Here is a 27100-nt window from a genome sequence, read left to right as displayed (position 1 = left end):
GATGCTAGTCTCTTTATACTGTGCCTGCACAACTCCTCCAAGTGGAACAAAACGTATGCAGTGCTGTACAGAGGATATATTATCTTGTCACTTAACTGTCTCTCAGAGGGGCTCACAATCTTCATTGCAGAACTGTAAAAGGATACAATTGTCACATCAAAAATTGTTTTCTCATGATTTACAGAAAAGTGACAAACAACCTATTGGGCCAATCAGAGTGCAGGGATCAGGTCCTTTGAAGTGACTGGACCCGCTGGTGATGAGGGCGGGAGGAGTGGAGCCGTGTTAGTTACTAGTGTTCGCTATGTGTGCAATTCAGCAGCATAGCGTGGGCAGAGTGCCGGCTCCCAGATTAAGCATGCTACGCTGCCGGCAATGCACGTGCAAGGACCTTAAACTTTACAGCATGCATAACAGCTAATAACTCTAACTTTAGTGAATCAACCCTAATGTGTTTTAAAAGCCATTTCTTGCTGTTTTTTAGACTTTTCTTTTAGAAACACACTGAGGAGGGAGTGAGAAATGTATATGTATTATTATACCCAGAGCAGCAAGGAAAAAAAGTCAAGAAGACGATGAGAGTCTGCAAAGATTTAACTGCAGTGCAGGCCAGAAATAGTTAACCTTTTAGCAGCCCAGAGGAGGTGGGCCGGGTCAGTTTTGTTTTCACAGTGAAAGACTGGCTGGTCTCTTCTTTCAGCTCCTCCCTGACAGCCTCAGGTGGGTGATAAATGGACAGGGAAAGGGGTTGGATGGTTTACAGACTGCTATTAATCTAATAAAGTCTTCATCTGACATTCACATAAGAATTCAGTTTTTCAAAGTCAGGTTATTAAAAAGTGGAAATGTTTTTTATGCACTGTACAGAACTTTGGCTTGATTTGGGTTCCCAAATAAGCACTGGTGATCATTTACCTTAGGTGCTAGTACTGGATCCAGAGTCTAGCTAGAGCACTAGATATTGGTTCCATTAGAGTGCTAGCTTTGTTGCATTGTGGGAAATAACAGCTGTGTACAGCTGTTTCCAACTGCCAAAAAAGCAAACAGCATCTATTTCCACTTACCAGCAGTAAATATGTCACCATGTGATAAATGTCAGGATGTAAATCAGGGAGAGTAAAGATTTTACAATGGGAAAACACTGACTAAATCATTTATACATAATTATTGTAAAAATGAAGCACTTTTTTATTACATTATTTTAACTGGAGTTCCTCTTTAACCTTCTTAGCGGTATGGACGAGCTCAGCTCGTCCATAACTGCCGCAGGGCATCGCTCAGGCCCTGGTGGGCCGATTTTCTTAAATTAAAAAAAACAAAACCACGCAGCTAGCAAGGTGCTTGGGGACGATCGCCACTGATGCGCCGCTACCCGCCGCATAACAGGGCCCCCCGAGACCCCGTGCGCAGCCTGGCCAATCAGTGCCAGGCAGCGCTGAGGGGTGGATCGGGACTCCCTGTGACGTCATGACGTCGATGACGTCATTCCGTTCGTCACCATGGCAACGGGGGAAGCCCTAAAGGAAATCCCATTCAAAACGGGATTTCCTGGTGGGTTTGATCGCCGGCGGCAATCGGAAGGATGGGAGGGGGGAATCATGTAGCTAACGCTAGGCTAGCCACATGATAATAGAACGCCAGGATGGTTAAAGTGAACCTCCAGACTAAAAATCTACTCAGCAGAACTGAAAAGGCTTGTGTAATGAATAGCGGAGATGCCGCCGCGTGGGCAAGTGGCATGGCGGCGATCTCCGCGTCCAAGCCGGCGGCTTCTGCCGTGCAGCAACATGCTGCGAGTTCGCCTGGTCCTTCTAGTGCACACAGCACAGATTGAGAGCTACGCGTGGAGTATTTAATTAAATTGTCTTTTCCTCAAATGACAATTTCGTGTCCTTTTTGGAGTGACCGGTCCACCACCGCCACCCGAATATTTTAAACTTTTTAGCATACTTTTATCCTTTTGGCGCCTCTGCACAGCTTATGAGCAGTTCTATCATAATCACTCATTCCACCAACTGTCCCCTTTGAAGCCCAGTCAGTGGGGCCCTGCCCCTCAGGGATCCACTGGCTACAGTGCAGTCTGGTTCCCTGCTCCTCAGGGAATCCTTGGCTGCAGTAGCGTCTGTATCTTCCGCCTCACGGGAGATAACTTCTCTGATTACTGTTGCACCAAACACTATATCACATTGGGTGTCCTGTGTCTAGCTATACTAGCATTATTGGTGATTCTGCAGATCACACATAATCAGGTATAGCATCTGTATTATTGGTGATACTGCAGATCACCAATAATCAGAAAAAAATCTGTGTTGCTGACACCAATCGTTACAGCTTGGTGTTTCTTTAACAATTTCACAGCATCAGAACTTTGTTTTTCTTACCAAAGCATCATTTTTAGCTGCATTTTTAGCTAAGCTCCACCCATCAAAGAAAACTGTCCGGACTTTTTTTCTCTGATGCTGTGCAAAGCATGATGGGAGTTCCTATGTTGTTACGCCTAGCAACTGGGAGGGGTGATCAGCACACAGGACAGTTGGAATTGTGTCTCATGCTCCCTGTCACCTCCTTTCAACCAAAAAGATGACTGCCCTCATGAAATCAAACATTTGCCTGTTCTTTTAAAACAGGGTGGGTAAGAGATTATATTACCTATCTATTTTAATTAACATAACTAATGTAACTTAATGACAGTATGTTTGTTTAGGCTGAAGTTCCTCTTTAAAGTGAACCTCCGGACTAAAAATCGACTCCGCAGCACTGAAAAGGCCTGGTGTTTCTTTAACAGTTTCACAGCATCAGAACTTTGTTTTTCTTATCCAAGCCTCATTTTTAGCTGCACAGAAGAAAGCTGCCCGGGATTTTTTCCCCTTATTTTTTTTTTACATTTTGAATTTAACATTTGAAGCCTAGCGTGTGCAGCTGGGAGGGGTTATCAGGACACAGGACAGTTGGAACTGTGTCTCCTGCTCCTTGTCACCTCTTTTCAACCAAAAAGATGGTTGCCCCCATGACAAAGATGGCAGCCCCCATGAATGACAAACATTTGCCTGTTCTTTTAAAACAGGGTGGGTACAAAATTATATTGCCTATCTATTCTAATTAACATAACTAATGTAACTTAATGACAGTATGTTTGTTTAGGCTGAAGTTCCCCTTTAAGTAACAATAAAATAATATTTTTAATAGCGCTTTTCTCCCTGGGGACTCAAAGCGCTGTAGCACGGAAGGTGATAGTAGAATTACTGATAATCTAACTATAAGCCTCATCTGGCACCCAAAATGAACACATGTTGGTTCAATAAGTACACCTGGTTCAGCCTCCCATCTTCTTACATACATTATAGTAAATTTGCATTCATTAGAAATGCATTGTATATTGTGCATTGCAAACCTGTACTTTTTGCATTCATCAGTTCCCCTCCACTGGTAGTTATATTTACGCCCATGCCTTCACTTAACAACCAGGGGCATAGATATACTTACTTGTTTGTTTAATTTGCCATGCCGCTGCTGTTTGTTTCGGTCACAATCCAGCCGTTCAGTGATCGGTGAATGAATCAGATTTCTCTCTCAAATAAAAAAGGCTCTGCTTTTCTGTTAAACCAATTGTTTTTATCGAGTGACTGAGCAAGATCTTCTACCCTTTGCAGTTATATATTTTATTTATCTTGGAAATTAAAGGTAACCCACAAAACAGGCATACTTCAGCAGTTATTTCTTTGATAAACAACATGGCCACTTTACTTTTAAGCTCTGCCAAGTGGTAAACATTTCCTTCATTACACATGTTAATAAACACAGCTGGAGTATATCCTGTATTGTCTCTCTGGGCCTTGGACTTGATTGGCAAACTGTGTTGTGCTGTGAGCATTCCTCTAGTAGTCTTATAGTTTATTTCCTGTTAAGTAATTTCCAGGAAATGTGATTTTGCTCAGCTTCCTGTTCCCTGCTTTCAGTTGTGTGGACAAGAATGTTCCTCTACTAAGCAGTGACCAGGTACAGAAATAAGTTGTGTGCTGTATTGTTAACACAATAGGCAATTGGTAATTGATATCGTTTTAGGTATCCGGTTTCTGTGCCGCTTAAATACTTAAAAAGACACCATTAAGCTTGGTGTTGACAACATGAATACCATTGCATTGTCATTGTCTTTAGCACAAAATCCTTGAGGCCCCTTTGACACTTGCACACTGCGTCACCCCACGTTATGCTTCCCCACCCCATCCCTGCGGCAAGGGCCATGCAAGTTTATGGAGCCTTGCACTCTTCGCGCGATGTGACGTAGTGCATTGGAAGTATTAAAGTTCCAGCATTCCTGACACGAAGTCCGCATGATCCGTGCCTACCACATGGATTATGCAGCAATGCAAGTCAATGGATGACGCAGCAAGTGTGAACAACGGGACATGGTGCCATCTGGCACGCATGCGCGGACCGACAAGAATCCCAATAACGTACTTCCTGCCCAGTACGTCACTAGATTCTCTAGATTGTAAGCCTTTGGGCAGGGTCCTCCTCCTTTTGTGTCCTACCTGATCATGCACCTCCATTACTGTGAACCCATGCTATGCATTTGAGTGAACTCAACTTGCCTAATTTCCATGCTCCCATCCAGTGACTAAGCATTACCTTGTACTCATACTGTGCTGCATGATCTGGTCTTTCTTGTATTCATGTATTGTCATTTTGCTGGATGTCACCCCTAAACATTGTAGCCTAAACTAATGTCCAGCGCTGCATTATATGTTGGCAGGTTCCCCTGAAGAAGCAGGGGAACCTGCGAAACGGCTGTTAGGCCGACCACTCTATACTCCTAATGTATTGCCTGTATCTGCTGGATTAAAGGGAAACACTTGGATTATTGCATATTGGTGCCAGATCTGCTGTTTTTCTCTTATTGGATACAATAAATAAATAAATAATAAAATAAATAGGAAGGAGACAGGCCTATGCATATGATCTTGTCGCCACACCCTGGCGCAGTGTCGTATGAAGGCCCTGATATCTGCAGTGTGATGCAGTGTTCACACCACATTGCATTGCAAACATTAGTTGTAAAACCGTCCTCAATTAATGTTTTAAAAAGATCAATACTACAGAAAGATTGAATCGTCTTTTTTTTTTTTTTGATGGGTAATCTCCATGTTGGAGCTTCTATTTAAATGTAAAATCTAAAATTAAGTGTTTAGATACTGGGAGGGATTACACGTGTGCAGATGGGCAGCATCTTGCGTTTTTGTGAAAATGCATGTAATGATTTTCAGTGATGCATTTTCAGAAGGCACCTGCAAATGTGCAAAAAAAAATACATGCACTACATTCAGGAGTTGGTCCACGCAATATACATTGCATCTCAACAGGGGTGCCACATGTAGGCCTCCTTGTACACCCAAGAAATGAAGGGCAGTGCAGACACCCCCACAAAGCATCACTGCCTGGGAGCGCAGCAATTGCCCCTCAGGGAGGGGGGAGTGAGACAACATGACCAGTACACCCCCCATACGCAGCCGACGTCCAGGGAGGACCACCCATGCTGCCCCCCCAAAGGATAGATTCCCTACCTTTGCAAATTTTGTTTTTGTTGCAGTGTTTGCTTGTTGCATTCGTCTACCAGAATATGCAGGATCTAAAACCATCTCCCTGCTATTCCTGCAGGAGTTGGCCCACGCAATATACATTGCATCTCAACAGGGGTGCCACTTATAGGCCTCCATGTAATTTGCACCAACAGGTAAGTAAAATTCGCAAAAGTAGGGTATGTATCCTTTTGGGTGCAGCATAGGTGGTCCCCCTTGGACATCGGCCACGTCTGGGGGGTTATGCCAGCCAAGTTTTCTTGCTCTCTTCTCCCTGAGGGGCAGTTGCTGGGCAGTGGATGCTTTGTGGGGGTGTCTGCACTGCCCTTCATTCATTTTTTGTGGATACAAGGAGGCATACACGCGACACCCCTATTGAGATGCAATGTATATTGCATGGGCCAACTCCTGCAGGAATAGCAGGGAGACAGTTTTAGATTCTTCATATTCTGGTAGGCGAATGCAACAAGCAAAAGCTTTGCCATTTTAATTAGTTTTGAACAAAAGATATTTGGCCCGTATTGCTTTTTGCAAGTATGCACTATTTACCTAATATAGGGAGAAGGAAGAGGGTACAAATGCAAATACAGGCAGATGCTGTCTGGCTGGTTCCCGTGCGCTTCTTACACTGTCCTTACAGTGTGTCCTCCCTGACTTTATTGAAGCCTGTTTCGCCTGCATTTGCTGCCGAATGAGAGCATAACAATACGTCTGCCTTTATACTCATGGCAGGCAGCCGGGCCAGACTTTCATGTACCACCCTGTACTTTCTGAAACGTTACATATACTTTGAAAAGTCATTAATACAGCAATAGTTCTCACAAGCATGTTTCAATATAATATTTGTCTTTAAAGTATGCACGGTAGTTTAACCAGTTCAGGACCACAGGCTTATACCCTCTAGTGCCCAGGTTATTTTTTACAAAACGGTACTCTGCAGCTTTAATGGCTCACTGCAGAGCCATACAACTGCGCACACACTTGTCCCCCTCTCTGCCCACCAACAGAGATTTCTGTTGGTGGGCTCTGATCACTGCTGGAGGCTTTATTTTAATTAATTTTATTATTATTTTCTTAATAAGATGTACTTTTTTTCTTTTTTACACTCTCCGCGCCAGCCAATCCCTGCGATCGGGTGTCATAGGCATTAGCCTATTCAGCCTCTTCAGGGGACAGCCAAGTGGCACGGCTGTCCCCAGTACAGCGCTGCCGTAGATCACAGTGCTGTACAATGTAAATAGACGGCCGCTGGGAGACTGATGATGGAGTGGAGCTCCGTCATTCAAGCGGAGATGTGCACGCGAAACACGCCCCCAGGACTTAACGCCAATTGGCTTTACGCGGTCCTTGGGGAGCCGCCACGTTCTCGACGAATGGCGTGAGGCGGTCCTTAAAAAGGTAAGCTCCAGGTGAAGCCGCTAGTAGAATATCAGTAAAATTTCCGATATTGTAATACTGTATTGGGCACTGTCTAACACCGACAGTAGAATATCTGTAATTTTTACAAATCTTCTACTATCACTTTATGTAACTCTCTTCTCATACTAACCCACCCTCTACCTATTCCTAACACTAACCTTCCCCTCACCCCTTTGCAGATCCTTCTGCTGATTTCTGTGCTATGCTCCACTGCTATTATTCACCGATCTCACAAAACCAAAGTCTGGCACCGGCACCTAAATTATACACCGGCCACTGCTATAGCCAAATTAACATTGCAGTGTATGCAGTGCCCATTCCACCAGGCAGCTGCCGGTGTCCAAATTACCCGCTTCGCCATAAGCTCTCTGGGTACACTGTTACACTATTTTACTCTTACAGAAGCTTGGGGGTAAACTATGAATGCTCACATGAAGCTGTCCAATCGACTCATAAATAGATTAAAGCAACTCTCAAGTGTTTGACCTGTCAGTAATGGAGGTTTTCAGGAAGTGCAGTCACCTTTGAACACTTAAAACAATGGTTCCCATTACATCTCCAAGTTTATCATCCAACACGAGGGCAATCTAGATCTGGTATTGTGTTATTGTAGAATATAGAATGAAATAACTGAACTTGGTTAAAAGAAGCATACAGAAGCAACAGAGGCGCCAACAGAATAAAAGTGACATAAATTTAAAAACAAATAAGATGGCGGTAAGGGTGAACTTACCTCTCCAGGACAAACACAATGATTCTATATGAACAAAAGTTTTATTCTTACTCCAAAAATATGCAACACGTTTCACGGGTCTTTAGCCCCCCATCTTATTTGTTTTTAAATTTACGTCATTTTTATTCTAGTAAAAGGAAGAGCAATAGAAATCTGGGCACCAGCCAGCAGAAATGCTACAAACAACTCCTTTATTTCATCCCCAAGATCCCTGACAGAAAATTGCAAGGCCTGACAGCCGTTTCACAGACGACTCTGCTTCTTCAGAATTGATTGCCTCTGAAGAAGCAGATTCGTCTGTGAAACGGCTGTTAGGCCTTGCAATTTTCTGTCAGGGATCTTGGGGATGAAATAAAGGAGTTGTTTGTAGCATTTCTGCTGGCTGGTGCCCGGATTTCTATTGCTCTTCCTTTTACTACAATTGAATCTGGGTAATCCGGAGGCACAACCTTTAACCCCTGCTACACCCTTGGGGCTGCCTACCAGGGCATCTAGTGCCACCCTACGTGCTTATCCTTCTACTGTGTCATTTTTATTCTATTGGCGCCTCTGTTGCTGCTGTATGCTATTGTGATCCACCTGGTGGATGGGTGTGCACACCCTTTGTGTCATTCTACGGACAGCAACTTCTTAACCTGAGTGGGGACAGGTCTAATATCCTCCCATGTGCACATAGTGGTTGCCTGAACCTTGGCAACCCATGCTTGTGAGTATATTTCGTTTGCTGCTATAATTATCTCCATCACCATCAATAATACACTATTGGGGACTCTCAATTGTATTTTTCTCTTGTTTTTAATTAAAAGAAGATATCTTGTACCTATAATCTCAGTACACCAGTGCAAGGTCCAAAAGGAATGTGAACCTTGTTACAAAGGTTAGTCTACTTAGGAAATGACTTCTGTTACTGTTGTTTAATGTGTCCTGAAAACAACCACACAATAACAGATAGGAAATTCCAATAAACATTAGCCTGACACAATAGAAAGGAGCAGTTTTTCAGTAGTTTGATGTTTGTTATAAAAGGTCTGAGTAGCAGAAGAACATCAGAACACAGAAGATGTATAAAAAAAGGTGCATTAGATCACAGTGTTCACATCTCAGTGTGTGACATCACAGGAGTCAGCAGAGACTATCCCTCCAGGTAATTCTGAGGAATTCACATTCACCCAACTCTATAGTCATGGGAGCTATTGGATATTATTATTATTTGGTATTTATATAGTGGCAACATCTTCTGCAGCGCTGTACAGAGTATATTGTCTTGTCACTTAACTGTCCCTCGGAGGCGCTCACAATCTAATACCTCCCATAGTCATAGGGCTATGTATGTATCCTGTAGTGTATGTATCATAGTCTAGGGTCAATTTAGGGGGAAGCCAATGAACATATCTGTATGTTTTGGGATACTGGAGGAAACCAAAGTGCCCGAAGGAAACCCACACACACATGGGGCAACAATACAAACTCCGTGCTCTGGTTGGGATTCGAGCCGGGGACCCAGTGCTGAAAGGCCAGAGTGCTAACCATCATGCCACCATGCTGCCATATTCAGGATTCATTCACACCAAAGGAGTTGAATATAGAACTGGAACACTAGACTGGAACACCTTTTTTTATCAAATTATAACCAGGGCTGTGGAGTACAAAAATCTTCCGACTCCAACTCCGACTCCTCAGTTTATGAAACCACGACTCCGACTCCAACTCCGACTCCGGGTACCCAAAATGGCTCCGACTCCGCCTCCTCGACTCCGACTCCTTAGTCTAATACTTAACAGGGCTGTAGATTTTGTACAAAAATCATCCGACTCCGACTCCCGACTCAGACTCCTCAGTTTATGAAACCACGACTCCGACTCCAACTTCGACTCCGGGTGCCCAAAATTGCCCCGACTCCTCGACTCCGACTCCAACTCCACATTGATTATAACTTCAACTGTAAGAATAGAATTTCCTTAACTTTTTTTTTCTTTTGTTTTTAAAAAAAAGGACAATTTTATACAGTGCTACTTAAAGAGAACCCGAGGTGGGAATTACTTTTACTATTGGGGCACAGAGGCTGGTTGTGCGCACTAAGACCAGCCTCTGTTGCCCCATCGTGTGCCTCCATGTCCCCCCTGCTCGCCGCTATACCCCCCGCATTGCTGGCTGTGTCGCCAGCTCAATGTTTACCTTGCGCTGTCAGTCAGCGCCGCTCCCCCGCCTCCTCCGCATCGGCGCCACCCGCCGCGTCACTTCCCTCCTATCAGCGGGAGGGAAGGGACACGGGCGGGTGCGCCGATGCGGAGGAGGCAGGGGAGCAGCGCTGACTGACAGCGCAAGGTAAACATTGAGCTGGCGACACGCTGCGTGTCGCCAGCAATGCGGGGGGTATAGCGGCGAGCAGGGGGGACATGGAGACACACGATGGGGCAACAGAGGCTGGTCTTAGTGCGCACAACCAGCCTCTGTGCCCCAATAGTAAAAGTAATTCCCACCTCGGGTTCTCTTTAAGGATTTGTGTTTATTACAATCATGTTCATATGTATGTTCATATTTATTTTACAATTATATTGTCTGGTGGGGTGAAACAGGTAGGTTGTTCCATCCTCTCTCCAATCATGTACGAGCGCCCTTATTCAATTCACTTTTTCTCCTAATGTTTCTCCTAGTTTTCCTTGCTTGCAGGTGGTTTGAATGGCGTTTTATGACAAGGTGTGAAAATATCACCTATGAGAAAATTGTGGAGAAAAAGTGAATTGCATATGGGCCATGGTCTGTTGACGTGAAACAGGCAGGATGTTTTGCCCTCGGAAGATGGGTGCCAGAAGTAGCTGTAGATGAAAAGTAGAATTTGTCATAACTACTTCCTGTGGTAAGATATTTCGCATTTTAACCACCTGACTGTAAATAACTCTTTTAAATAGATAACGGGATATTATAAGCTCAGATTCAACTACCCAGTCCCTTGTAGGGTTTGCTATGTCTGGTACATTCCAAAAATTTCAAGCAGGTGAGAAATGTTCATTACTGCACTGGACAGTGTAAGCAATATTGGTTTATATACTGGAAAACAGTTTTTTGAACCACTACTAATTACGGGTGCAAAAGGGCCTTTAAACAAGTAGAATGAACTGAAAGTGTATATTTGAACAACATCTATACAATAAGTTTTGCATGACTCGTATCATTTTCTTCTTTTCATAGATTTCTGTGTTTTGTTTTTATATATAAAGACAATGGTATTATTAGCACATAAAGTTGGCTCAAAGGAAACTGGTGTATTATACAACTATTCTCAGCAATTACGCAACAAACCACTAGATGGCAAAACAGGGCCTGTATCAATTCAACACACTTCTGGTTTCTAACTATTCCATTTACTTTTCTGAGCAATTGTTATTAGGCTTAGGCTACTGTGTAAGTTACGTTATTGCAGGTGGCAATGATATCTACAGAAAGAACTAGAATGTAATTAAAACCTAGGCTTCCCAAACAATAGACTATATTAATAACAGGAAAAGGAAGGCAAGAGGCTCAGACTGTTCCTAGCCTTCTTCACTATTGAAAACAGTAACGCCTAAATTGTAACATTAAGACACATTTTAGTTATGAGTTTATTTTCTGATTTGGAGTTATATATTACATAGTTACATAATTAGTTTGAATCAACCAGAAAAATAAAAGATCACCGTCCTAAACCCACACATATCCCAGTCAATCCAATGGAAGGTGAAAACTTTTACAGACTTTGGCCAATTAGCCTAAAAAGGTGATAAATTCCTTTGAACTCTAAATGTAGAGACAAAAAAGGGAGCATTTGGGAGCCCAGATAGTGTAAGATCGATAGTATGCAGGTTATTAATTGATAGAAAGTGTTATACTCACAAACAAAGGTTGCCAAGCTAGGCAACCACTGAATGCACCAGTAGGGAATTTCTCCCGTCCCAACTCGGGCTAAGATGTCGCTCTCTGTAGAAGAAAAGAGTAGTAGCACCCATCCACCAGGTGGATAATAAATCACTTTAGAGAACAGAGGTGCCAGTGAAGCATAAAACAAGTTAAAATACGTTTAAAAATGGGGGGGGGGAGGGGGTTAATGGTGGACTTACCTCCCCACAAAAAAGACATGATAATGTGCAATAAACAAATTAAATTTATTTATTCTTTTTTTGGAGTAAGAAATAAATGTAATTTGTTTATTGCACATTATCACATCTTTTTTGTGGGGTGGTAAATCCACCATTAACCCCCCCCCCCCCCCCATTTTAAACGGTCTTCAAACTCCAAATAGCAGTCATAAATCCCTGGATCAACTCTCCCAGGAATGAAATGGAAAGTATAGCCATGGATATCCTTCAATGCAAGGAAAGCATGCCAGTCCTCTTTAGTTTGTATTTATGGGAAAGGAACTCTACATTGCTTTATTTGGTTGTGCACTGAGAATAACTTCTGAGAATTACATTTTCTACTTTTTTTCTTTCCAAAAGTGACCATACATAAGAAGACATTTTCAATTGAGGGGTTGGGGAGGAGGGGTCTTCCGTCCTGGAGGTGACTGTCTACTTTTATGACTTTTCTTAACTTTCTTTTCTGTCCTTGGTTTCTCTTGCAAATTTTAATTGATTACAGTAGCAGCAACCATGCCCTCGATCACTTAGTAAGGTGAAATTACCATGTTTGCGTGCTCAGGTCCATGACGAGGCAGCTAGTGCTCTTGACATATTATTGTGTGCGTGGAGATTGTTGTAGTGATGCACTGAGTAAGCGACAATGTTGTACATGCTGGGTTGAGGAGAGGGTTATATCAGAACTCTGTGGAGACCTTGCTACTCTGTCACTGATCTAACCAGTATGCACTGCATCTTGAATTGGATGTCTTTTCCTCTCCATGTGTTTTGAAATATTACAGGATGATTTTGTATCTGATCCCGCAAGCTTAACCAGTTAATTGGCAAGTGACTTATTAAAACGTCTTGTTAATGGCAACAGGACGTTTTAATAAGTTGCTCGTTCCCACCACTGCTCCGCACCTGTGCACGCAGCTCCCGCCGCAATTTACCGTCGGGTCACCGCGATCTGGGATTGGGGAAGAGGACCGAGCGGGCCTCTACCCAATCGCAATGCCTGGAATGAATGGACGTGACCGCGATCAGCGGCCACATCCATTCATAAAACAGGAAGCCATCACATTGTTGTTAAATGTAAACCAAAAAAAAAAATAAAAAAAAAGTTAACACTTCCTATAATGGGAGAAATAAAATTACACATACAGGCACATACATACATACACAATATTAATACAATTAATTACTTACACTTCCAAAGCCCCCCCCCCTACCCAAAAAAAAAACCACTTGTAATAAAAATCAGTTTTAAAAAAATACATAATACATAAATAGTTGCCTGAGCTTTTATTAATCTATATTTTATAAGGGAAAATTACTTTTACTTTACTACATAGGGGCTTGTAATTATGGACAAAAAAAAAAAAACACAGAAAAATAACACCTATATTTCAAAAAAATATGTGGTCGCCATACATTGTGATAGGAACATAATTAAACTGGTTTAATAAAGAGGACAACTTGGCAAATAAAATGTGTCAATTTTATCCACAGAAGAATGTTTAATTTTAAAACTATAATGGCCGAAAACTGAGAAATAATGAATTTTGCCCATTATTTTCTTATTTTTTCAGTTAAAATGCATTTAGAATAAAAAAACGAAGCAAAATGTACTACCCACAGAAAGCCTAATTGGTGGCGAAAAAAACAAGGTATAGATCATTTTGTTGTGATAAGTAGTATTAAAGTTATTAGGGAATAAAAGGGAGGAACACTGACAGGTGAAAGTTACTCTAGTCCGTTAGGGTAAAAACCAGTTGGGGGCGAACTGGTTAAGTTAAGGGTCACATCAATAGAGCATTGGGGCTAGAAGATGATGAACACTGTTGGCAGCATCCTTGCAATTAACACAGAAAAATGAAAACAAGAAAAGACACTGGAGGGGTGCAGGGTGCAAGTCATATGGAAATATGTCACTAGCAACTTAATAGAAGACTTCTAGCAACTAGCAGAAGTTACAAGTTAAGCCGGAAGTCTGAAAGAAGAATAAAAAAAAAAAATATGTCTAGCAATAGTAAGGAGAAAATAATATATTACAACACCTATATATTTTATTGACTACAGTTAACCCTCTGGGGGATAATCCCGACCTGAGCTCAGGGTAAACCGCCACAGAGGATTTCTCAGGCCCTGGTGGGCCGATTTGCATAATTTTTTGTTGTTGCACGCAGCTAGCACTTTGCTAGCTGCGTGTACATACAGATCGCCACTACCCGCCGTGCCGCGCCGCCCCCCCCCCCCCCAAGACCACGTGCGCAGCCTGGACAATCAGTGCCAGGCAGCGCTGAGGGGTGGATCGGGACTCCCTCTGACGTCACAACGTCGTTGACGTCAATGACGTCATCCCGATCGTCGCCATCGATGACGTCATCCCGATCGTCGCCATGGCGACGGGGGAAGCCAAACAGGAAATCCCGTTCTGAACGGGATTTCCTGTTTGCTTTGATTGCCGGAGGCAATCGGAGGGGGTGGGGGGATGCCGCTGCACAGCGGCTATCATGTAGCTAGTGCTAGGCTAGCTACATGATTAAAAAAATAATAATAATTTTAAAAAAATGTGCTGCGCCGCCCCCTGGCGATATTATTGTATCCCCCAGGAGGTTAAACCCTTTCTAGTAAATAAGGAAGAGGCATTCTTTTTGTCTGGGGGGTTGTTTTTCTGTTGCTCCGTTTTTAATCTGGCCCAATATGGGGCATTGAAAAGAAAATTACCTTTGATGTTTATCCTAGATCCTACAATCCATAGTGGTCACATAGCAGTGTAACCATGGTAACAATATAAACAAAAATATATTACCCCAGTGTCACATGCCTGGCCACTGCACAGAGAAATAGCAGTGTGATAAGGGCCCACTACAGTATAGGGCACACTACAGTATAGGCCCCACCAGTGAATCATTTGCTTCCATTTATTGTGAACCACAAATATATAAAGTGTACAGTATAATACAGTTGAATATGTAATAATAGATTAAGTGGTTTTATTGTTAAAAAAGTGTTATTTCAAATGTACCACGCATGGCAAATTACAACACTGCATTTTTGCATTTTGAAATGGCAAAGTCATATTTAAGTTCAAACACTACAAATGGGAAAGGAATGTTAAATATGATACTCAAGAGAATAACTGTAATGAAAGGTCCTGCTAAAGTTTATGTAAACAGAGAAAAGCTAACAGATTAACCAAGTCACTTTTTTTAATTGAAAAAACGTCCATAATCAACCTGCAGTTTTTGACCCGCCATTTGGAGTCAATAGTTCAGCTTTAGATTTGATCAAAGTGATCAAATCTACAAATAAATCAATCTTGTGGATGGGACCTTTACTGTAACCTATAGTTTGATCTCTTTTTAACTTTCAAGAAATATTTTCATTAATGAAGAGAGACACAATAAGTGTATAATAACATATGTTTAGTGACATTGCACAAATGCCTGCTTACAAATGCCACACCTGCAGATGAACTGCGAGCAGTTTTTCCAAAATAAAAAAATGGATATTCAGTAGCTTGATGTTGCTTATCCAGCTCAAAAAAGACCAAAGTAGCCTCGGACTGTGATAACTCATAACGGGTAGGAAGGCTCAGATGCCTATGTTGAGGTGAAAGGAGAAGAGAAAAAAAAAATGGGAATTTAAAATAAAAGAAATAAAAGAGAAAAAGGAGGAAAATGAAGACACGCTCTCTCCAACCGATCACTGCTAGGCTTCTGCAGAAAATATGTACTGTACAGTATATAACTGAAAACAAAAGTATTAGGCTTTTTTCTTTGGTACTAATGTTCTATTAATTATCCATACCACACATACAATTCATTATTATCATACGTTTTGTTTTTTTGCTTCAGTGTCACTCCCAGTGCTCCCAGCTCATCACATCCTGCTACAATTCTTGGACTGCTTGACATTGCAATAGAAGGGCAAGTCAGCTGCTGATCTTCCATTCATATGTATTATGCCACATGGTTCAATCTTTTGTAGAACAGTTTGTTCTTTCTGTACATGTCAGATGTACTTTATGAATGTCAGCATTATTACAGCACTAGCCATAAAAAAACATTTATGATTTCAAGCAGTATTATTTCAGTTCCCCACATGTGATAGCCACTAATGACATTTGTTTCCGACACTAACAAGTTAACAGCAGAATGTGCTCCTTGTTAAAGATGAGCTGAACTGATGATGTGCAGCAGAACAAGCACAGTCTATGGAATTTCCGTGTTGAACTACTCCTAGACTCAGCACTGCTTAAATTATTTGGCTTCCCTTGCACATGGAAGGCTATAAATATGTGTATTCTGCACAGAAACTGAAAGCAATGTCTAATGAGAAAGGCTATATATTTTCCTTGTGTACCCTACAAGAGGAACAATAGACATTAAACAGTGTGGTTGGTTGGTTGATTAAAAGAGTACATTTTACTTGCAGTGAAGTGAAAAACCTGTACACAGAAATTCCACTGTATCCATTTGTATGTTCAAATACCCCTCTGTCAAACTGGATGTCTATAGCATTCTTCGATTCGGTTCACCAACAGTGACAGTATTCACAAAAAAAAGACAAAACTGGAGAAGGCATTATAATAAGAGAAACAATATAATATTGAAGGGACTATAATAATGGTGCACTATAGGTGGTAGACTATAATAAAGAGAATGGGGTAAACTGTAGCAAAGAAAGCCTTGTTTGGGCTGCAATAACAAAGGAAATACCAAGGAACACACTGTAATGAAGGAAGCACTGTAGAAATGCACTTTAATAAAGTGAGCACAATGCAGGTACTACAAGAACGGGAGCACTAAGGGGAGGGGGGGAGGGACTTACTGTAGGGGGTCACTATACTAGACAGAGTACTATGTACTGAGCAGTGAACTGCTGGGAATCTATAATGAGTGAATCACAAGGGAGGAGTAATTATAATAAGGGGAGATCTATAGGAAGTTGGGGGCACTATATGAAGAGGGTTGTATAATAAAGAGAGATCGATGGGAGAGGGGCACTTTAGTGAGGGAAACACTGTAATGGGGGAGTACTGGGACACGTAGGAAGTTAGTTGGATAGTGAGACAAACCTTGGTGTGCACTGAAGGCCTGGGTCTTTTGCTAGGTACACAGACACAATGCTTTTTTTCGGACGATTTTCCGTTCAATCGATTTTCGATTTGTTTTTCCGGCCTGATTTCCTGCTCGATTCTCTTATCTTTTCCTATCAATTTCCATTCATTTCTATGAGAAATTGACCAGAAAAATGAAAATAATATTAGAAAATAATATCAGACATGATGGAAATTATCTATCAAACCATCTATCTAACACAAAATTGTATGGTGTTTACCTAGCATTACAGTGCGATCACCAGAAGATTAATATGAGTTGCGGCCATGCTTAGGGGTGCCTTAAAAATATTACAAAGATGCTAAGGGGAAGATCCACTGAAGTGGCGCATATGCATCCCATGTGCGCACCCGGCGCATAATCATGGCGGATGCCGTCAGCATCCTGCGCATGCACGGTTCACTGAAGACTGAACCCCGCACGCACAGGATGCTAATAGTGTCTGTCTTGATGATGCAACAGGTGCGCGCATGGGCTGCACACGCATGACTTCAGCCGAAGTCGCCGGATTAATGGAGCCACCAGCAGGAATGCAGAAGGGACCCAGAGGATGCCGGGAGACTTTGCAGGCAACGGGGGGGGGGGGGGGGGGGGGGGGGGCTGAAGGAAACCCCAGGTAAGTTCAGACTTTAATTTGCCTCTGCTTAGGGTCCCTTTTTAATATTGCATTTACATGGAATCTGCAGTTTGCAGGGAATTTTCATTTATTTGACTTCAGTTCTCCTATAAACATGCAGAAAGCTGATTCTCTTCAAACAACCATTAACCGTTATAAGTATTTCACATTAGCTAGTTCAGTACTGTTTATCTCCTTAGCACGGAAGATTAAATGATACCTACTGGATCCTCTCTGTTCAAAGGTTGACAGATGTTTGATCAAATATAAGCAAACCGAGTTTCAAAAGCACCAGTGAAGTGGAGGCAAGACAAAGGTTAAAAATTAATAATATATTAATCACGTTACCTACGAAACATTTATATAAAGATGAAAGTGCATGTGTACAAAGGGATATTTTAGGAAGTGTGCGGAAGTCCAGATGGAGTGCACAAGATTTATACAGCAATGTTTCCATAGTAATTGCTTGACCAGCAAATAAACAACCATATAAAGTGATTTACAAGTAGTGTGTAACCTAGGAGCTACACTTTCATTCAGTAGTAAAACCCAAATGCATATCCATTAACAAACGCCCTATAATGTTTTTTAGTTTTTAATGTTGTTTAAAACCACAAACTTCCTTTAAAAATTTGAAGAGGATATTATATGTAAAATCTCTTGGGCTGAAAGAGTCTATAGTCCAGGTTGAATATACTAAAGTAACAGGTAGTCATTATACTTCTTTCTGTTGGCCTATAGGAGCCTACCATGCAGACAGCATTGGCATAGTGCTGGTTGACTCAGTAAATATTTGCTCAGTGAGATTCAGTGAATGTGATGTAAATCGTGTACATGGGGTGGGGAGATCGAATGGGTGTTTTTGACTAGGAGCAAATAATTATATATCTAATGGAATTCCCACAATCAGTTCTCCTCCTTTTGAATTCAAAAATATCTCTAAAAAATGTAATTACAGCGGTGGTTGAGTTTTTCAAATGGGATAGAAACAATCAATAGTATTTTGCTTTTGCTGGCTCGTCCAGAAATGCAGTACCGAGTTGAGCATGCTAAGGTCTGTGTAGAAGATCAATGGATTAAGACAATGGACAATGGGAATATAATAATTCTGGCTTGTATGAAACTGTAATGCAAATTGCAGTCTGGAACTGGGCCAATCAAAACAGTCAGGAAGTGCATTTGGTTGGCCCAATTGCAAACTGCATACAATTTTCCTTAAATTTGCATGCAAGCCACAATTATTAGCATCTCATTGGCCATCTTGAATTAGGATACATCTCTCTCTGGACTCACTCAATGGATCTGATTTACTAAGCCAAAGGATTACAAGAAATTCTCCTTCTGCTTAGTAGGAAACAGTAAATGTCATTGCTGGGGGTGGGGGAAGGTGTGTGTAATGTGTAGAGAACTGCTAATTCCCACATATAGAACATGAGACATGGAATGTACATAGATTTGTTCAGAAACACGACCCTGTATCTTCCACTTCCTGGCTTAATGAGAGAAAACTACTGATTTTTGGCCAATCTTAATTAAAGGACTCCCGAGGCGAACGAGTATAACCTATTTTTACTCACTCGGAGCTTCTTCCAGCCCCCAGCAGCTATTTCAGTCCCTCGCCACAGCCTTAGTTCTCCTCGGTGTCCCGTTGGCGGGTTGTCTCCTGTGCGCATGCGCAGGCGATCGTGCGCAGGCGCAGTACTCGCCAGATGATGTGAGCGCGCAGGAGCACCAACCCGCAGCCGGGTCGCCACTCTATACAGGCAACCAGCGGGACACCAAGAACCAGCGGGACACCAAGGAGGACCAGAACTGTGACAAGAGACTGAAACGTTTACTGGGGGCTGGGAGAAGCCCCAGGTGAGTACAAATCGATTATACTCATTCGCCTTGGGAGTCCTTTAAGTGCAGAAAAGGTGACAAACTGCTGCCAATAATTTTAACATTTGTTCAGTAATGATAGTGATATGCTGTTTAGCTTATGTGCATATGTGGAAGGATGTTTATTTACGTATCACCAGGGTTTTTGAGAGTCAATAGGTGATAACTTTTTAGGTATTGGTACTGTATTATTTCTTCAAGCAACAATACTATATTGCTTAGAACATTTCAAGTGCTTTCTTTCTAAAGTTCATATAAAATACCTAATTCTAATAAACTATATATTTGTACCTTTTTTGTTTCCTCCATAAATGAATGTATAATGGTACTAGTTGCCCTATGTAGACACAAACTGCTTGCCATTTTGAGCAGGTGAATGTAGACAACATGTTTTTAAAGGAATTGCAAGTCTTGTTGAGAAATAAGTAGTTTGTTTACTTTAATGTTAAACCTTACTGCAGGAGAAGCAAAGGAAAACATTATTCTTGCTTGCCTAATCTTTTTGGTAAGTACTAAACACTGCCTTTCCACAAACAACTCTTAGGCCTCTTTTGCACACTTTTCAAGAAGTTCATCGTCCTTCCTGTGCAATTTAAATGCAGCCAAATGGTAGCAGTTGTAACACCAATGTGTGTCAGCACTTGACACGTGGTGGTGTGGCTCCGTGGCAGAAACACTTGACCTCACACCTGAGCATGGCCAGGCTCAGATGTGACTCTAAGGGAAGCCCCCTGTCAACTGCCAGGACTGAGTGCTAACAAGCACCCAGCCGATGCACGAGAGAAGATGACAGGCAGTGAATTCACTGCCTTCAGCTGCCCATCTGAAAGAGACTTTAGAAAGGGGTTGGAACACCTGCCACCAATTACTGGATCAAAGCATGTGTCCAAGCAGCTAAAAATTCCTGTAGCAAGAGGGAGATTTCCTGCTAGTTCATTGTACAGAAAGAGTGCAGAATCCTTGAGTTTATAAAGAGTTTTTAAAATTCATAACGGTATGCTAACTGAAACAGAAAATAATTTTACATTAAGGAGACTGATATATGTTTAATTTTACATTAAGGAGACTGATATATGTTTTTTTAAAGGGACTCCGAGCAGTGCAGAAACTATGGAAAGATGCACATCATTTTAAAGCTCTCTTTCTCCTCTTTCCAATGATATATAAACCACCACCCTACGTCTTTTAGTTTTTGCTATTTTTGCGATTGAAATTGCCGCGGCCGCGATTTCGATCGCGAAAATAGAGAAAACTAAAAGGTGTAGGGCAACGATTTAGGTGTCGTCAGAAAGAGGAGAAAGAGAGCTTTAAAATGATATCCATCAAGCCATAGTTATATTGTATTACACAGGACGACACTTTCCCCAGTATCAGCAGCTCCATTCTGCTGAATGCAGCTGCTGACTTTGACAAAAAGTCGCCCTGTGTAATACAATATAACTATGGAAAGATGGATATCATTTTAAAGCTCTCTTTCTCCTCTTTCTGACGACACCTAAATCGTTGCCCTACACCTTTTAGTTTTCTCTATTTTCGCGATCGAAATCGCGGCCGCGGCAATTTCAATCGCGAAAATAGCGAAAACTAAAAGGCGTAGGGTGGCGGTTTATATATTATTGGAAAGAGGAGAAAGAGAGCTTTAAAATGATGTGCATCTTTCCATAGTTTCTGCACTGCTCGGAGTCCCTTTAATGAAAGTGGACTTTGTATGTTCTTATTTTGATTTTTTTGATGTTTTGCCACACTTTACAGTCACCTTATATTCTTCCTTATCTTTGGTCCACCCACAAACCAGTCAGGGCACCTTCAATGCCAATAAAGAGGCTCTCAAGGACTAACGATTTGACACCTAAAGCAGATATGGATATCAAAAGCCATGAACAGTATCCTCAAATTGGGTAGCTATCTGATTTTCACACTAGTGCTCCCCAAACTCTTTAAGGGAAATCAATTGGATTAGAATCTCTCGTCTCTAATTGCTTTTACTTTTCTTTTTCTTTAAGGGGGATTCCCAGGGCTTTCTTTGTTTTCAACAGCATTTCCTGAACAGCAGTTTAACTGCCAAAATAGCAAGATACCAGCCTGCCTCCCTAATCACTTGCACACTATTATGTCAGTTAGATTTTGCAACTGTTGTTCAGGAAATGCTGTTGAAAACAAAGAAAGCCCTGAGAATCCCCCTTAAAAAGATGGACTGGCCCAAAACCTGTCATCTGTCACATTTTTTAACTGCCTACTTTTTTCGCGAAAGAACCCCTTTCATTCATGAAAGATTATAGTCCAATATAATTTAGCATAAGGAATACAACTGTGTACTTATGTCTAATCTCAAACTTCACAAAGAAACAAAACAAAAAACAAACAACCCAGTAAATCTCCTTACATGCACTGCCAGATTTGGCATCAGAATCAAAATCAGAATCAGATTTTATTCACCAATGGGTCATGCCCAGAATTGGGGTTGGCACAGAAAAACAGTTCGGATGGGAAGACAATAATCGTTAAGACAATTGATGACAATAAAGCAAACATAAACAACAAAAACAAAAAACACCAAAAAGAAAAACAAAACAACCATAAAATGGTAGTGATTGTTGATACAATAATAAGCAGCTTTAACTATGTGACACTAGAGGCTGGAACATAAAAAGCAGCATCTGATTCAGTCCACCGTTCTGTCAGTAGCATTCGCCCTGGCTACAGTCCTAGGGGGGAGCCAGTTTATAGCGTTCAAGAGGTTGACAGAGTAGAGGAAGTACGAGTTCATATGCCTAGCTGTCTTGGTGGAGATGGCCTAAAGTCTCCTCCCAGATGGGAGCTGGTTAAAGTAGTGGTTGCCTGGATGTGAGGGGTCATTTGCAATCCTCTGTGCTCTGGATTGCAGTCATAGAGGAGGTCGAGTGGCGGTAAGGGTTTCCCAATGATTCACTCTGCTGAACCTCTGTATCTGTTCTTGTTCAAGAAGCCAGCATACCATACCAGAATGCATGAGCAGATGACATATTCTATGGTGGCAGTATAAAAGCTTGACAGAAGCTCCTGGGCCATCCCGAACTTCCTCTGTTGGCGAAGGAAGAAAAGTATTTGTTGGGCCTTCTTCTGTGTGGTGGCAGCGTGTACTTTCCAGCTCAGGTCGCTGGAGAAGTGAGTTCCTAGGAGGAGGTTGGAGGATACCCTTTCAACCTCAGTGCCATCGATGAAGAATGGAGGTGGGGTGAGGGCATTCTTCCTGAATTCTATGATCAACTCAATGGTTATGGCCGTGTTGAGGACTGGCCTATTTTCCTTGCACAATAGGCAAATTCTGTTGACCTGCTGACGTTAGACCTGCTCGTCATCCTTGGTAATGAGGCCAACGATGGTGGTATCATCAGCGAACTTGATGACCTTGACCGAGTCTGCTGTGGATCTACAGCTATTGGTGTAGAGAGAAAACAGGATCATGGACAGGATGCAGCCCTGTGGGACACCTGTGTTTGTAACCCTTGGTTGAGAGGAGATGACCTGGGATCTGTTGGTCAGGAAGTCTTTGGTCCAATGTCATAGGGTCGGGTGGACCTCGAGTGCTGCCAGGTCATTCTGAAGGATGTGTTGAACGCCAAGCTGAAGTCCAGTAGTAGGATTCTGACATATGAGTCAGGTTTATCTAGGTGATCACTGATTATCTCTAGGCAGATGTTGATTGCACCATCAGTGGAGCTGTTTTCTCTGTACGCGAACTGGAATGGATCCAGCCAGGGCATCATGGAGAGCTTGAGGTCGGACAGGACAACCCTTTCCAAGGTCTTCATGATGACAGAGGTAAGGGCCATAGGCCTGTAGTTATTGAAGTTGGAGATGCCCTGCTTTTTGGGGACAGGGATGATTGTGGACCACTTGAAGCACTCGGGGACTTTATCCACCTGTAGAGACGTGGCGTAGATGGAGGTGAGGACAGGAGCTAGCTGCTGCAAGCATGTTTTTAGGCATGCTGGTGACATGCCATCTAGGCCAGGGGCTTTCCTGGGATTCATTCAGTGTGGCCAGGTGACGTTGGACCTCAGCTTTGCACACCCTTTTGAAGTTGTCTGGTTCTTGAACCTACAGTAGAAGTCATTGAGCTCTTCGGCTAATTTGATGCTGGGTGTGGCATGTTGAGGGAGGGCTTATAGTTGGTGGCCGTCTTGAGCCCCTTCCAAACTGCTCGTGGTTTGTTTGAGCTAAGATTGTGTCTCAACTTCTCAGAGTACTCTCTTTTGGCCGCCCTAAGTTCCCTGTTGAGGTTGTTCCACACTACTCTGTAAGGGCTAGAACCCACAAGGGCGTCTTTATTCGCATTTATGGAGCGCTTGAAAGCGCTAGCGTTTTTCCAAAACGCTGTGCTAATGTGATTCTATGTGTTTAATTCCACAGGAGCGTTTGCGCTTTCCAAAAGCGCAAACGCAGGACATGCAGCATTTTCTGAGCATTTGCGCTTCAATGTAAAGTATACAAGCGCTGTGTAAACGCTGTTAAATCGCTATGCATAGCGTTTTTTGTGCGTTTTTACTGCGCGGAAACTACCCAGAAGGCTTAGTTATTCCCACAATTCTCACAGCCAAGTTTCCTGTTGATGTCTTTCTGGCTGAACGGAAGTGTCACAGAGCTGCAGGCTGTGTGTAGAGACCATTACAGGCCACAATGCCAAGGAAGAAGTGGTTTTCCACCGAGGATGTCATAGCAAAAGTGCAGCCGCATGATGTTTTGTATACCAAGACAAACAAAGACCACAAACTGAACCAGCTAGCTAACCAAATCTGGTCCAACATTACCAAAGAACTGTTTGAGGAGGCTGGTTTGACTTGGAATAATCTTTCACCCAAGCTTCAGGATACTAAAAGTGAGTACCTTTTGGTTTAGTAGATAGATCAAACTGTGTATATATATCTATATATAGAGAGAGAGAGAGAGAGAGAGAGACATACATACATACATGCAATCGATTGATGATGTTTCATTGTCTGAAACCCTGGAGGATGTATATAGTATGTAACATCATATATCGATACTGCTTGTGACATACATGTTTCCATGTCTGCATATGTCCCTAACAAACCAAAAGGCTGTGTAACGTACAAAAAAAAGTTTAATAACAAACAATGAAAATAATATTAAGCAACCTCCTCTTTTGGCATAATTGAAACCCCATAAGCGACAACATTATAATGTTTCCACACAGCTCTCAGGCGAATTTAAATATAAAGTGAGCTGTTCACGGAGGGTGGTAGCAGATATTGTGCCTCTTCTAGTGGATGCTGTTAGTGCTTCCAGTGGAGGTGGTGGAACATCTTCATCCACATTGATGCCCTCTTTGTCCCTGACGAAGTTGTGTAGGACACATGCAGCCTTGACAATTGTTACAGCATTTGCAGTGTCCATCATCATGCTGGTGTGGAAGATACGCCACTTATTAGCCATTATGCCAAAGGCACACTCCACCACTTTACTCTTGCGAACATTAAAAACAGTCCTTTCAGGGTTCAAACTGCGCTGTGGGAAAGGCCTCATCAAGTGATTAGACAGGGCAAAAGCTTCATCCCCAATGAAGACCAGTGGCCTATCTGGTCCATTGGTGTGTGGCCAGGGGCGAGGAGGAGGGAGGTTGATGTTTCCTTCTTGTAATTTAACCCCAAAACGGCTGTGCTGGAATATGCCGGAGTCACTGCTGCTTCCTTGCGCACCCACATCCACATAGTTGAATCTGTAGTTGGCATCAGCTACTGCTAGCAGCACAATCGAGAAGTATTTTTTGTAATTAAAATACTTACTGCCAGTATTTGGAGGCATCACAATTCGGATGTGTTTGCCATCCACAGCACCCACACAATTAGGGAAATTGGTTTTCACCCAAAAGTCCTGACAAATCTTTTCCCAATCAGCCATATCAGGGAACTTCAGAAATTCTGGTTGCAAAATCTCCCAAATTATGCTGCATGTGTCCAAAACAATTCGTCGAATAGTTGTCCTTCCAAGACGAAACTGATAGTGTAAAGACACATATGTATGGCCAGTAGCAAGAAACCTGTGAAAACAAAACAAATATTAATAGTGTGTGTGTTTCTTTGCCCCTAGTACAACAAGTGAAAACAAGATGGAAGTCCATTAAGGACAACTTTCGAAGGGAACTCCTCGAAGAAAAGAAAGAGAGCAGAAGTGGTTCCGCTGCATCAACTCGTACAAAATACAGCTACACTACTGAACTTGCATTCTTAAGACCCACTATGGATTTGGATGAGTAAGTAACCTATCGTTTGTGTACAATAGTAGTCGCCTACATTAGCTATCTCTATATCCCAACACACACATATCTGAACACATGTAATGTTGAAACTTCAAATCCTTATCTAACTTTGTCCTTCCATAGGACACAAGATAACATTCCTGCAGAACCTGTGGTCCAAATTGTGGATGATGATGCAGAAGCAGGACTTGATAACAGTACTTTATCGTTATTAAGCACATCTGACACACCCAGTGATGACACGTCGAATACTAGTAGTGTTAATGTGTTGTCTCCGGTGCAGCCAACTATCTCCACAAACAAAACTACAACAACGAAAGTAACTGCAAGAGGAAGGCGACAAGGTGGCGGAGGGAGATCACAAAGTTCTTTTGAAAGTGGTGTGTTAAATTCGATGCAGGAAGCTGTAGGTGTCTTACATCATGCTAGCTGTGACCACTACAATTTTGCTGTAAGTCTGGTGCCATATATGAAAAAAGTGCCAGAGGATCGTATTTTAGATCTAAGACAGACTATAATAGATCTAGTAAAAAAAGCCATTACAAATACAACATCTAGTTCGGTAGAACATTCACAAAGCTCATCCTCATCTTCAACACCATCACCATCACCTCCAGTGTCAAATGCACCATATTATAGACAGCAACCTTATTCAAATTTACATTACCACCACAGCTATTATCAACATGAGACAGATTATGGGTACCCCAATTATCCATGTAGACCACCAAGCAATATGGGCTATGTGCACCCTTACCAAGGCCAAAATAGTAATATGGAGCACACACAAGATCAAGTGTTCTATGCAGATATTGGTCAGACTGTTACACTCACCTTCCTGTCCGACTCCGGCGTTCTCGCGCGCGCGTCTCTACGCGCGCGCGCGCGCGGGTATGCTGGGTGTTTTATCCTATCCGGGTGTGTTGGCGCGCTCAGCGTTGCGCGCGCAGCACGTAAGGTCACGCGCTTGCGCTGTACGAAGGAAGGGTCACACGCATGCGTAGTAGGTTACGCGCGCGTGCGCACACTGCGCTGCGCGCAGTGCGCATGCACAGGCATTATTGTTGGCGCCCAAATTCACTATTTAAGCAGGCCTGCCCTTCCCAGGAGTGCTGTTTGTTCTTACAGCGTTGCCTGAACGTATACCCGTTATTCCTGATTGACCTTGGCTTGTGACCCCGACTACTCTTGATCTCTGCCCGTCCTGACCCTTGGCTTGTGTTCCCGTTTATGATTACCTGCCGCCTGCCTCGACCTCCTGCTTGTCTTCGATTATCCAGATCTCTACCTGTCTTGACCTCGGCTCCATCCACGACTACGATTGCCTGTCTGCTGCTCTTCACACTGAGCTGTCAACCTGTTCTCCGATCCACTGTAGAATCACTTCAAGTGCAAC

At 42.5% G+C, this 27100-nt stretch overlaps 1 protein-coding gene across 1 annotated transcript; it reads left to right on the top strand.

Moving 5' to 3' along the window:
• Positions 1-24104: 24104 nt before the first annotated feature.
• Positions 24105-26867, top strand: LOC137562293 (uncharacterized). The gene is made up of 4 exons (XM_068273627.1): positions 24105-24303; positions 25536-25698; positions 25828-26519; positions 26833-26867. Exons 1-4 carry the CDS (start codon positions 24105-24107, stop codon positions 26865-26867), a joined length of 1089 nt encoding a protein of 362 aa, XP_068129728.1.
• The last annotated feature ends 233 nt before the right edge of the window (positions 26868-27100 follow it).

This window comes from Hyperolius riggenbachi, chromosome 3 (genome assembly GCF_040937935.1).
Source record: "Hyperolius riggenbachi isolate aHypRig1 chromosome 3, aHypRig1.pri, whole genome shotgun sequence".
In the NCBI taxonomy this organism is placed as follows: domain Eukaryota; kingdom Metazoa; phylum Chordata; class Amphibia; order Anura; family Hyperoliidae; genus Hyperolius; species Hyperolius riggenbachi.
Note: the sequence above shows the minus strand (reverse complement) of the source record. Positions and strands in the feature narration are given on the sequence as shown.